This window comes from Dipodomys merriami, unplaced genomic scaffold (genome assembly GCF_024711535.1).
Source record: "Dipodomys merriami isolate MVZ:Mamm:240054 unplaced genomic scaffold, mDipMer1.0.p SCAF_3, whole genome shotgun sequence".
In the NCBI taxonomy this organism is placed as follows: Eukaryota; Metazoa; Chordata; class Mammalia; order Rodentia; family Heteromyidae; genus Dipodomys; species Dipodomys merriami.
In genome coordinates, this window is record NW_027204492.1 from 109823747 (window position 1) to 109837729 (window position 13983).

Genomic DNA, 13983 nt, shown 5'->3' on the forward strand with positions numbered 1-13983 from the left:
GTTATGATTTTCAAGTCTTTTGTTATATCACTTTCCCTTTCCTGTCTAATTTATCATTTTTATGATATGTTTGTTAAAAATAAAATCAGATAGGTACTGAGAACACATATATGAGATTTACTGGCACAGATCTTCAACACTTGCTACATTTGAAAATGAAAAGGGAAATCTTATTTGGAAACTTTTCCTGGTAGAGTAGAGCCTTTTAGCCAGTATTTGCGCAGAACAAATACATATGTATATGTATATGTTTATGTATATGTATATTGGTCTTGATTCTGATGTTTATTGTCTCATACCATGTATCTTTCAGGAGAAATACTGAAGGTGACCGGGAGAAGGCTCTTCAGGTCATGCTCCAGATTCTACAGAGCTGTGATCACCCAGCCCCTGATATGTTCTGCCTGTGTGGAAGGATCTACAAGGACATCTTCCTGGATTCCGACTATGAAGATTATGAAAGCCGAGACAGTGCCATTGCATGGTAAATAGCAAATAACAGAATCACAGAGACTGAGCACACAGGACTTTTCCCTAGTGAAAAATTACAATAAATGTGTTCGAAGAATTTCCAGATCCCCCTTTCTGAGAGAAAAACCATGAAAACCAGGGTTTGCTGCTATTCACACTTCCATGTTTACTCATGTATGAGGCAGGATAGAGACTTAGCATGATCCCTCTCAGCTACCCCTTCAAGAATCTTGTCGACCACCTTTGGGGCATTGTCTTTCCAGTGAGTTGCTCATTCCTTCCTTCCTTCATTCATTCAACAAATGTTTATTGAGGGCTTTCTCTGGGCCAGAGAATTTTCTAGATGGGGCCAGGAGTCTTAACAGTCTTAGAGACCCCTTACATTGCTGGTGAGGAAAATCAGACAAACAAATAATGTAAAATTTATAGAATTTCTTATGAAATGATAGCCCCTCTATACCTTAAGAATAACAATAAAATTATTATTTTTTGGGTCCAGTCGTGGGGCCTGAACTCTGGGCCTGGGCGCTGTCCCTCAGCTCTTCAGCTCAAGGCTAGTGCTCTACCACTTGAGCCACAACGCCACTTCCGGCTTTTTTCTTTTTTCTTATGTGGTACTGAGGAATCGAACCCAGAGCCTCAGGCATGCAAGGCAAGCACTCTATCATGAGCCACCTTCCCAGCCCAAAATTATTTTTTTTAAAGCAAAAGAATTTCAGCTTATGATCAGGCTTATGGAGAGAAGTTAAGCAGACAGAGAGCAATTTTAAACAGGGTGGTCAGTAAAAGTGAATACAAATATAAAGTTTAAGCTGGGCACCAGTGGTTCACGGCAGTTTGAACCCAGCCCAGGCAGGAAAGTCCTTGAGATTTCTATTGCCAGTTAACCACCAAAAAAAAGCCCAAAGTAGAGGTATAGCTCAAGTTATAGAGATCCAGGCTTCAGTGAAAAAGCTAGGGGACAGCATCCAGGCCCTGAGTTCAAGCCCCAGGACCAGTACAACAACAACAACAACAACAATAATAATAATAATAATAATAAAGTTAATGAGGTAGTGAGCCTTGCAGATGTTCTAGACAAAGAAAACAGCAGAGACAGAATCCAAGGAAAAAGTGTGAAAGGTAAGGACTATGCAAAGGATGTGAAGGAAGATAGCTTGAGACAGGAGGGAAGAAACATCTTTTTGCTCTTGAGCAGGAAGGAACCATCTCTGGAGGACTCTGAGCAGAGGATTGATAGTATCTGCCATGCATTTTAGCAGGAATAGTCTCACTGTTGTGCAAAGTATGTCTTTAAAATGTCTCAGCTATGGCCTGCTGTCTAACAACCCTAAAAGTCAATGACTTCAAACCATAGTTTCTCATGATTCTGTGGAGTTTCCAAGCAGTTCCTCTTCTGGCTTTGTCCAAGCTCACTCTGAAAGTTGCTATCAGCTAGAGGAGAAGGCAGAGCTTAGAAGATCCAAGATGGCCTTATATAATAACATTTGGCAGTTGGTATTGACTGGTGATATGATTCAGGTACCAGTCGACCAGCTTTATTTCCTGGTACCAGAGTGTGAAGGTTGGAGCCAGGAGGCTTCTTCTGGGACATAGGTTTAAGAACTCACATGAAGTTACTTCTGTTATATGCTATTGATCAAATTGAGTCACATGACCTGCCCAAGTGAAAGAATAGATTAATACACTCCATCTCTGTATGATTAGAACTTCAAAGTCATATTGAGATGAAAGAAATTTTTGTCCATTAAACCATCTGCCACAGGAGCAAGAACAAAGAAGCAGAGACTATGGCAGTAATTCAGTGTTGCTGGTGACCTGAACCAGGATATTAGTGATGAAAATGATTATATATATATATATATATATATATACACCATATCTCATATATATATCTTATATATTGTGTATATCTTATCCTATATACATACATATGAATATATAGATAGGATATGATTTGATAATGGAGCCGTTTCTCTCAGAAAAGCTCTTGACATTACTCTTTTTTGGCTCTCAGTTATAATTGTTTGCACTCCTTCCTCTTGCCCTCTTCTCCTTCTACCTCCTCTCTTAGCCTTCCACCTTCCTCTTCTTCCAAGCATGACACTCTGTCCTCTGCCACCCTTTGTCTAGCCACACATGTTTTCTGGCTAGTCTGATGCCTTGGTACCCATACCAGGATATCTGTAGCCCAAACTCTCTACTAAGTTGTGGTGCTACATAGCCCTCCTCTTTGCCCACCAGTTATACCTCAAATGATATGGGTATTGAAGAGTCACAGTGTTGAAAACTGAAGTCATTTCCTCCTCTCCACAAGGCAGAGTTTCCAATACCTTGCTTTCTAGCTACCACTGTTTACCTGCCCAGGCTTAAACATTCAGTTAATGCTTGCTTCCTCTAACTCATGTGACTCCCCATATAATCAGTGCCCACTTCTAGCCCTTCTGTGACTCTTCCCTTACTCCTTTCCAATCTTTTCTCATTACCACCACCTGCCCTAGTCACTGCCATCTCTTACTTTTTTACTAGAAATGTTCTAATAGTATCCCACATAGTTTCTCTGTTTGGTGTCTCTTCAGTCCATTCTTCATAGATTTACAGTTTGTTCCTCCAAAAAAATCAAAATTCCACATGGAGCTCCATTCCCTATTATATGAAAGTCAGACTTTGAGATCACCATTCTTTGAAAATGCTTTGAAAATTTTCTACAATATACCTTCAGCCCTGTCTTCTACTACTTGGTATGTGTTTGACTAAACTATAGTTCCTTAGGATTTCCCAAAGTGCAGCTCATGTCATTATTTTTTATCACAGTTTCTTTTTCCACATCATTGTTAGTACATTTCTGACCATCTTCATGTCACGTCTCCAGTTTCTAGAGTTTTTATATCTCTTATATTTAGGGTCTCCCTGTGAACTTCTCTGTATTTGGATTTTTGTGGTTTTGTCCTTCTCTCATTCTTCTGGGTATTTTCCCTCATTGTGTGTGTGCCTTATCCCTTCCTTTATAGTATACGTTCTTGGAAAACTAGGACCTTCTTTTATTCTTATTTATTATCTAGTAGTACCTAATCACTGTATGATAGAGACAAGGCACTCAGAGTTTTGAATGGAAGTCTGTTTGATAGAGCCAAAGTAGTAAGCTATGTTCCCATTTGAGTGGCCAAGAATTCAACATCCAGGTCAGGAAATCACTATCTACAGCTCCTTCATACAAATCATAGGAGTTTCTCTCCACCTACTCAGAAGGTAGTGGTGGTAGGTATGGGGAACAAAGATAGCTTTGCCTTTTGATTATAACACATTTGCTCTGGATGATACCCTCTGGAATACAGATGTGGAGTATGCAGCCCAAGGAGGTGGGTGGGTGATCCAAGTTTATAAGGATGGTTAATGGCAAATCTAGTACTGTAATCCTGTTGCAGTTGAAATGATTTCTGCCCCTGAATGAGTACTGTGTGACTTATGGAGAAGAACATCCTTTGCCTTCTCAGTATAACTTTTCTTTCAAATGTAAATTTTTACATATTTATTACTATGCCCATTCTTAAAGAAAAACCAGTTTAAAAAATGCCTGTCAATCCAGGCAGTATTGTCATTTCAGCTTGACTGGTTCATGGTAGAGCATAAATATGTGGGCATCTGGTACAATTCTTTACAGACCCAGCTTGGTTCTCTTCCAGTGTCTTCTCTTGAAGTTATACCTGATTTTGTTGCCAGTTTTCATCCAAATCCACTGGGGAGTAGAGCAATTTTGCTTTTGTTTCTTGGCCCAAAACTTCTTGATTCTGAAAGTTTTGTGAGAAGACATGGTGAGAAGCCCAGGCAGCACCGTTCAGTATAGCTTTTCATTGTGGAAAAATGAAAAAAATCCATTATGATAAAGCATTCTCAGAACGTACTATATGGGTATGGGAGGGGGAGGTTTGTCCTCTGATCTGCTGGGTGGTATTTGTGTTATACTCCAAAGTTCATAAAGTCACATGTTAGCTGACTTAACTTTTCCCCTCAAGAACTAATATTTTATTGTAGAATTCTCTTGTCAAATGCATAATAAATTACTCCTGGCTTGCAAGTCCTTAGTTCTAACAGTGTCAATTATAGGTATTACTTAATTGACTAAATCATTTTTTCTTAACATAATAGTCATACTTCCTCATGGAGGAGAAATTTTTATGTGTAGGAAAGAATTGAGAGTTAAAATGAACCTGTAAGCTTTTTGTATAAAAATGACACTCCTAGATTTGAGGTAGTTTTTTGTTTGTTTTGTTTTAGATTTTGTTTTTGAGACAGGATCTCCTTGTGTAGCCCAGCCTGGACTGGAACTTGTGATCCTTCTGCCTGTCTTCTGATTGCTGGTATTATGTACATGTACCATCATACCTAGCCCATGTTCCCTGTTTTGTATTTTATTCTTTATCCTAATGTGATATATCTCTACCCCTTTCACCTTATATGCCACTGCCCAGATAAGTATTTGAGGTCTGAGATGCTAGAATTATGGCTTCCTGCATGAAGAACTGATTTCACATTGTGCTATAAGCAAGCACACAAATGGCATGCAAAAAGAGAATGATTGATGCCATTTCTGTGTAATAAAAATATTCACTGTGCAACAGTAGTCTAAATTTTTAAATTAATTTACTGTTATTACAGAAGTGATATGCAGAGACAGGAATTACATTTTCATGTGTCATTTGTTCCCTCATTCTCTCGCAGTTCCTCCCTTCCATCTCTACCTATGAGTTGTATAGTTTTCTTTCGTCAATGTCCCTTGCGCTCCACTGTTACACTTTTCACCTTTTTTCCCTCAGATTCTATGCCCTCCTCTCACCCTCCACAGATATGCATGTGAATACACTGTATATAAGGTAAAGGATACAGAATCATCAGAGAGAAAAAACAAATTAAGAAAAAAAGTCCTTGGTTTGGTATCTTTGGAGTTTATTTCAGTATGTATATTTTATATACATATGAAGAGGCACTTGGGCATTGTATCTTTGTGATTCTCTCCTAAGACTATCCTCATGTGAATATCTTAAAGCCTGTGTAATTTGTCATATTCCAGTGTGTTTTAGATCTAACTTCCACATATCAGAGAGAACATGGGACATTTGTCTCTCTGATCTTGGCTTCCTTTGCTTAACACCATCTGTTTGAGTTCCATCCATTTCCCTCCAAATGACATTATTTTATTCTTTTTAATGGCTGTGTAAAATTCCATTGTATATAGTATCACGTTTTTTGGATCCACATATCTATTGTGAGGCATTTGGGTTGCTAGTAGTCTAAATTTTAAAATGGGAATTGCACATAAAGCTATGGCTATCTTTTGGGAGTAGGATTATACTTTAAAAGTCTCTTGTATGCTTTAATGTGATTTCTATATATATTTATTATGGCTTTTCTAATAAAAATATAAGCCTTATAAAAAAGAATATAAAACTCCCTAGTGTTTTAAAATAGCCCCTACCTGTAATCCTAGCCACTCAGGAAGCTAAGATCTGAGGTTTGTGGTTCAAAGCAAGCCCAGGCAGAAAAATCTGTGAGACTTATTTTGGTAGGTTGTGGAGTTTGAACTCTGGGCCTGGATGCTGTCCCTCAGCTCTTCAGCTCAAGTGCTCTACCACTTCAGCCACAGCGCCACTTCCAGTTTTCTGGTGGTTTATTGGAGATAAGAGTCTCATGGACTTTCCTGCCTGGGCTGGCTTTGAACCGTGATCCTCAGATCTGTCTACTTAGTAATTAGGATTATAGGCATGAGCCACTGGCACCCAGGTCTGTGAGATTTTTATCTCCAATTAACCACCAAAAAGCCAGAAGCGGAGTGTGACTCAAATGTTAGAGTACCAGCCTTGAGTGAAAAAGCCAAGTTAAAGTACAAGGCCCCTGGGTTCAAACCCCAGTTCTAGCATGAGCATGCAAACACACACACACACACACACACACACACACACACACACACACACACACACACACACACACACACACACACACACACACACACACACACACACACACACACACACACACACACACACACACACACACACACACACACACTCCAACATATTTGAGAGTTGTATGTGACTGTTCATCAAGGTAAAGGAGAGAACTGTAAAAAATAATAAATTAGAGGGCTGGGAAGGTGGCTCAGTGGTAGAGCGCTTGCCTTGCATGCATGAGGCCCTGGGTTCGATTCCTCAGCACCACATAAGCAAAAAGAAAAAAGCCGGAAGTGGTGCTGTGGCTCAAATGGTAGAGCGCTAGCCTTCAGCTGAAGAGCTGAGGGACAGTGCCCAGGCCCAGAGTTCAGGCCCCACAACCAGACCAAAAATAAATAAATAAAATAAATAAATAAATTAGAGTAATATATATGCTCATGAGAAGATAGTTTGTACCATTATCTACACATTTTGTACTGTTATCTATACATTGTAATACAATAAAATCTGATAAAAAATTTGATGGTTTTGTAATTACAGGTATCGCAAAGGATTTGAACTCCAGTCTTCCCTTTATTCAGGAATTAACCTTGCAGTTTTGCTGATAGTTGCTGGTCAACAGTTTGAAACTTCCATTGAACTGAGGAAAATAGGTAACACTGTTCATTATTGCCAATGTTCGTACTTTGGTCACACTAACTTAATATTTTAATTTATGAATATTTTTCAAAAGGAAGAGTTACTTTCTAGACAGCAGCCCAAATAAAACATCTGCTTATCCTCCACTTAAAGGCTTGCATGGTATAACAGAAAGATCTTCATGACTATTTAAAATTCAAATTCTTAAGGTGTTCGTCTGAACAGTCTGTTGGGAAGAAAAGGGAGCTTGGAGAAAATGAACAATTACTGGGATGTGGGTCAGTTCTTCACTGTCAGCATGTTGGCCAGTGACATCGGGAAGGCAGTCCAGGCAGCAGAGAGATTGTTCAAACTGAAACCGCCAGTCTGGTAAGTCCCATCTCCAAATCTGACCTTCACAAAAGAGTAGCAACTGCCATATTTCTCCTTCTGACTTCTTCATTAAAGCAGTTAGAGAAGACATAATGGCTCCAAGGGGCTTGTTGCTTTCATGTAAATGGAGAGAAAGATGCATACATGCACAGAATAATGGCCCTGTGCTTTCTATCTCTGAAATTAGACTATCAATCCTGTTATTTTCTTCAGCTTGTCTAACTCCTCAAGAGCAAAATATTTATTTGTACTGGTATTTATCCATGCATCTTTTAGAAAGCCTGTGATAGAGCTATCAAAAGCACACCAAGAAAACGATGACCCTTACAAAAACCACACACAGTGTGGTTAATAAAATGATGACACAGCTCTGATGTAGCCATTATGCAGACATGTGTTCATGCTTTATTATAGAATAAGAAAAGCTAGTTGCAGGATATTTTTCTTTATCAGTGGCTCTCAATCTTTATTATACATCAGAATCACTTGTGTTGATTTAAACACATATTGCTGAGGCTACACTCAGATGTCTAATATAGTAGGTGGCTATGGAATGTTCAAGCAGCTGATTGTTTTTTTGCCAGTCCTGGGTCTTGAACTCAGGGCCTGGGTGCTGTCCCTTAGCAAGCTCAAGGTTAGTGCTTTACTACTTGAACTACCACTCCACTTCTAGCTTTTATGGTGCTTAATTGGAGATAAGAGTCTCACAGACTTTCTTGCCCTGGCTGGCTTCCAACTGCAATCCTCAGATCTCGGCCTCCTGAATAGGTAGAATTATAGGTATGAGCCTGTGGCTGAGCGTAATACCTTGCCTTTCCAGAGGTCAAACTGACAAAATGTATGTGGCCCAAAGCTTCCACCATGAGTCATATTGTATGCATAAACTGTCTAGCATGGGCCAAGGCTTTTAGAAAGTACTATACTTTTAGCAGGAAGGACATTCCAGGGGCTTAGAGTCAGTGTTTCAGTATCCAGTCAAGGTCAGACCTTTCTTTGGAATGTGTAGCATTTTGAGGACTGCTGAGTACCCACGCAAGTCAGCTTGGAGTTTACGGCTAGTCTGCCGTCACTGGTAACTCTAGACTTCATCTTCAAAGAGCAAATATAATACTTTAATGTATTCAGTGGATTATTCCTATTTAGTACAAGAGAGGATGGAATACCACTGCCTGGCAGCTATATTTCAGAAAGTTCTCAAAGACAGGAAAGGTATAGGCAGAGTCAAGACTTCATAATGCTAAAGTCTATCTGGTCAGATCCTAATCATATAAAATAAATAATATGACAACAAGTTTCACATTTGTGATTGGTAGGAATAAAGGAGAGGATGCAAACGGATGGTGTGATTATAGGAGGACCAAATGAGGGACTTGTGCTGATAGAAATGTTCTCTACTGTATATCAACAGCAACACCATATTGTGGTACTGTACTATAATGTTGCCATCATGGTTAAATAGATCAAGGGCATATGAGTTCTCTCAGCATTTTTTCTTCGCAACTTCATGTGAATCTAAAAATCCCTCAAATTAAAAGTTTTATAAAAGAAAAGACAGTGGATTTTAAATATTGCCATTTTGTAATCACTTTTACTTTCAAGCTACTTGCTTTTGTTATTTAAAACATTTAATATATGAGCCAGGCACTGGAGGCTCACACCTGTGAGAGGTACTCAGGAGACTGACATCTGAGGATCATGGTTTGAAGCCAACCTGGACAGAAAAGTTCATGAGATTCTTACCTCCAATAAACTAGTTAAAAAGCTGGAAGTGGAGCTATGGCTCAAGGGGTAGAATGCTAGACCTGGGCACTGTCCTTTGGCCTGGAACAGTGCCCAGGCTCTGAATTCAAGCCCCAGGACTGGAACACAAAAACAACAGTAACATGACCCATTTAGCATATGCTTTCCAATCACTGTGATTGGGTCTGATGTTGGCCAAATTACATGCTTTATAATTCTGTTGGACTAACTCTGCCTACTGTATGGATTTCTTTTCATTGTGTGGCTGCAAATGATTATTTCTGAGACAATCATAATATAATATGAAATTAAGTAAATAAAAGTTTTAGGGAGTTTCTTTTAAAAAGCTAGTAGACCTGAATTCAGTTTCTTTAAGACTAACATAGGGTTTCTGACTTTTCCAGGTACCTGAGGTCATTAGTTCAGAACTTGTTATTAATTCAACGCTATAAAAAATCCAATACTGAACATTCCCCCAGGCAGGAACAACTTAACTTCTGGCTAGATATAATTTTTGAAGCAACCAATGGAATTACTCATGGACTCAGATTTCCGGTAAGATATTCTAAATCTGGTTAATTTGTTTGATTGTTTTGAGGTGCTGGGGATTAAACCTAGAGTCTTGTACATACTAGGCAAGTAATATACTACTGAGCTACGTGTCTAGCCTCAGATTCTTTAAGTTAGACCAAAGAAATTTGGATTAGTGCTGTTGAATTATTAATGCTCAGAAAGGAAGAAAGTTGTAGAACAATTTATGTGAGGATAACCATGATTCCTATGGAGACCAAGCAAGCCATGTGTTAACTCCTTGGGAAGTAGCCATATCAAATAGTAGTTCTCAATTAAGAGTGATTTTTGTCCCCCAAGGGACATTTGGTAATGTCTTATGACATTTTGAGTTGTCAAAACTGGGGTAGAAGATGCTGTGCTGCTAGCTGGAGCAACTGGAATGGCTGGTAAGCATCCCACAATGCATAGGATAATAAGGAGTTACCGGTCAAAAATGTTAATAGGCCCAAGGTGGAGACACTGCTCTAAAAATCTAGTAGTAGCCAAGTGGTAGTGGCTCATGCCTATAAGCCTAGCTACTCAAGAGGCTCAGATCTGAGGATTCCGGTTCAAAGCTAGCCTGGTCAGGAAAGCCCACAAGACTGTTTTCTCCAATAAACTATCAAAAACAAGCCAGAAGTAGCTCAAATGGTGGAAGTTCAGCCTTGAATAAAAGAGTTCAAGCTCTAAGACTGATCAAAATATACTCATAGTGAAAAAGTACATTCTGAAGCTGTCTTGTATTAAACTTTGGTTTGTATCTTAATGTTGATTAGTGGCACTAATCAATAGTAAAATTTTATTGAAAAGGAAGAATTGCTTTTAGCTTTGCATTGAGTTTTTGTTTCAATGTTACAATCATCTTATAAGGAGTCATTGCTAAGCTTTCTAAATGCTTTGGAAATTACGCTTCAATAATTTTGTTTCATATTTATGCCACAAGATTTTGTGAGCATGCAGTTTTTAAGAATTTCACTAAACATCTAATAAAAGATGAAATTGTTGGAAATAATAATTATTTTGTTCCTGGGTAATACATTTTAAAATCTCCTTTTAATTATGAAATACTTCAAACTTACAAGGTACAAACCAGTAACAAAACAGATTCTGTGTAAGCTCTACTCAGGTTTAGCAATCTTAAACATAGTGCTTCATTTGTTTTGGAGATTTGTTTTTTCTCCCCTCATCCCTGTCTCACCCACTCCATCTTTCTACCTGCTCTTGTCTCTCTTTCCCTCCTCCTCCTTCTCTTCCTTCTCTCCCCTTTCTTCCTCTCTCTTAACCAAATGACACCTTATTAATGGAAACATCACTCACTTTTCATCTCTTTTCATGTACACACACTTTATACCTGCTGACTATCGACTTTACTTTCTATTTCTCTTGAAAATTGTTACCTTAACAAGGCACTGTTGGCTCACACCTATAATCCTAGCTATTAGGAGGACTGAGATCTGAGCATCATGGTTTGAAGCCTGCCTAGGCAGGAAAGTCCGTGAGACTCTTATCTCCAGTAAACTTCCCAAAAAAAAGATTCAAAAGTGGAGTTGTGGCTAAAGTCATAGAGCACTAGCCTTGAGCAAAAAAAAGCTGAGGGATGGTACTCAGGCCCTGAGTTCAAGCCCCAGAACTGGTACAAATTAAAAACAAAAACAAAACTTGTAAGCTACCTCTTTCTTCTGTAGTCTCCTCAGATATGCTTTTCTTAATCTGTCTGGAAAAATGCTCCCCCTTCTTTCTTATTTTCTTTAAATTGTTACGTAGCACTGAATTTCGCAGCCCTGTTGCTGTGTCTGCCTCGTTAGAGCTCAGCCCTCCTATAGGCAGTGACTTGTATGCCCTGCTGAAGCCCTGGCCCCTAGAGCCATGCTTGGCATAGTTGGTCCTCCATAAGTGTTTGTTAAGTGCAAATCTTCCCACTTTTTCACTGGGCAGGGTTCCAATTTCACATCCCCAGGAGTAATATTAATCTGTTCACATTTTAGGTTCTGGTGATAGAACCAACCAAGGTTTACCAGCCTTCTTATGTTTCTGTCAACAATGAAGTTGAGGAGAGAGTGGTTTCTTTGTGGCATGTCTCACCCACGGAAATGGTAAGAGAGACAAATTATCTACAGTTCTTTCTTCTGTATTATCCATTAAGGACTCCATTTCAAAGCAGTTCAGTCTATATGGTAAGACTGGAAAGAAAGGTACCCATGCTTAATTGACTTCTGAATGAATCACAGATGCAAAAAAGAAGAAAAAGCTGGGTGCTGGTGGTTCATGCCTGCAATCCTAGGTATTCAGGAGGCTGAGGTCTGAGGATTATGGTTAAAAATGAGGCACAAAAGTCAGTGAGGCTTTTATCTCAAATAAACTACTTAGAAAAAAGCCAGAAGTGGCACTGTGGCCCAAGTGGTGGAGTCCTAGCCTTGAGCAAATGAAGCTCAGGGATAGCACCCAGACTCTGAGTTCAAGCCCTAGGACCAGCACAAAAAAGTGAAAAGAAAGAGATTTCTTCATTTTTATGTATGTATGTGTATATGTATGTATCTATGGAGATACATATAGGAGACTATATGTGGTATGTAAGTGTGTGTATGTATGCATATTATATAAAGTGAAGTTTTGTTCTTCAGAAGTTAAACCATAAGGAAGTAAGCAGGAAATATTTAAAGAAAGTTACTTCATATTCCTCAAACATTATCCATGTTCCATTCTCATCCCCATCCCCAGTGATATGTTGGCTATCTCTGAAGCCTTTCTCTATACTCAATTATGTATGTTTAATGTATATATGTATCATATATACATTTATACACAATGATTTAACATTACAATGCTATCATACAGCATGCATTGATTGTTTTGCAAAACATTTTAACTCTCCATACATCATGGGTAGTTTATCCCATTCCACACCCCAATCTACCTGATTTTTAAATGTCATAATTCCTATTTTTCCATATCATATGATTTATCTCCAGGTCTAGATGAACTTATATGTTTTTTCTTTTGAAACAGGGTTACACTATATAGCCCAGACTGGCTTCAAACTCACTGTGTAGCCCAGACTGGCCTCAAATTTATGATCCTCCTGCTTCATCTTCCTGGGTGCTGTAATTACAGGTGTGCACTACTATGCCCAACTATTTCACCTTTTCCTTACTGATACATATGAAAGTTTACTTTTTTCACTCTTGCCAGCATATCCTAGCAGATCTACTCTGCCACAGTAGGAGCAGAGATTCCTAGAAATAGGCTTGCTTGATTCAAGGGCACTTCTGTTTAAAACTTTCATCATTACTATCATATTTATACCATTCTAATTTGTACTTATACCAACTATACAGGAGGCATGAGATTGTAATTCTCATTGGAGAGATTGTCAAAAATCTGGCCTGGGTCTGATGTCTTGTAGTAATGGAACAATTTTCACTTCTTTATCTAAAGTACTTCATCAGTTTTTTCTCTTTCATAAATTTTGCAGTAATAAAGAAACACAGTACCTTTGGTACATGTGGTAGAAAGTTGCTTGCTTTGCATGTGTTTCCATGTGGTAGAAAGTTGCTTGCTTTGCATGTGTTTCCATGGAGTATGAGAAGACTTATGCCGTTAACTTGGCAAGGGAAGATTATTTTTCTTCCTGAAAGTAATAGTGTGAATGATTATGTTCTAATCAGCTAAAAAATAAGCACTATCTTTGCAAATAAAATGCAACATCATAGAACAAACAGAGACTCAAATCCATATTAAAAACACCTTATCAGATACAGTGATAATATCTCAAGTGAAGGCCAGTAACCTTGTCCAATATTTACCACTGGAGCAGTTCTTCTTATCACTCAAAGTAGAGTCAACAGCCATTAGTGAAGATGAGCTGCATGCAATGATGTGCTTGCATTTTTTTCTTGCAAGGTGTACATTAAATGTTTGAGTGCATGCGTGAGAAAACCAAGCTACAATGAAGTATATACATGGATTTCATATAGCTATATCTCATTTGAAAAAGGTGCATTTCTTTTTCTTTTTAATTTTATTTTTGTGCTGGTTCTGGGACTTGAACTGAGGGCCTGGACACTGTCCTCAGCTTTTTGCTCAAGGCTAGCACCCTACCACTTGAGCCACACCTCTACTATTTTTGGTAGTTTTGGTAGTTTTGGAGATAAAAGTCTCATGAATTTTCCTGCCTGGGCTGCCTTTGAACCACAATCAGATCTCAGCATTCTGAATAGCTAAGATTACAGGCATAAGCCATTGGCCCAGTTTATTTTTTCTTTAA

At 38.6% G+C, this 13983-nt stretch overlaps 1 protein-coding gene across 1 annotated transcript in view; it reads left to right on the forward strand.

Annotated features, from left to right (window-relative positions):
• Map3k15 (mitogen-activated protein kinase kinase kinase 15) overlaps positions 1 to 13983 on the forward strand; it is a 110124-nt gene that overhangs the window by 59589 nt on the left and 36552 nt on the right. Inside the window, exons 7-11 of the mRNA XM_070040775.1 lie at positions 314 to 484; positions 6957 to 7069; positions 7265 to 7424; positions 9572 to 9722; positions 11705 to 11812. Of these exons, the coding sequence (XP_069896876.1) occupies positions 314 to 484; positions 6957 to 7069; positions 7265 to 7424; positions 9572 to 9722; positions 11705 to 11812 (703 nt within the window). The remainder of the gene's footprint in view (positions 1 to 313; positions 485 to 6956; positions 7070 to 7264; positions 7425 to 9571; positions 9723 to 11704; positions 11813 to 13983) is intronic.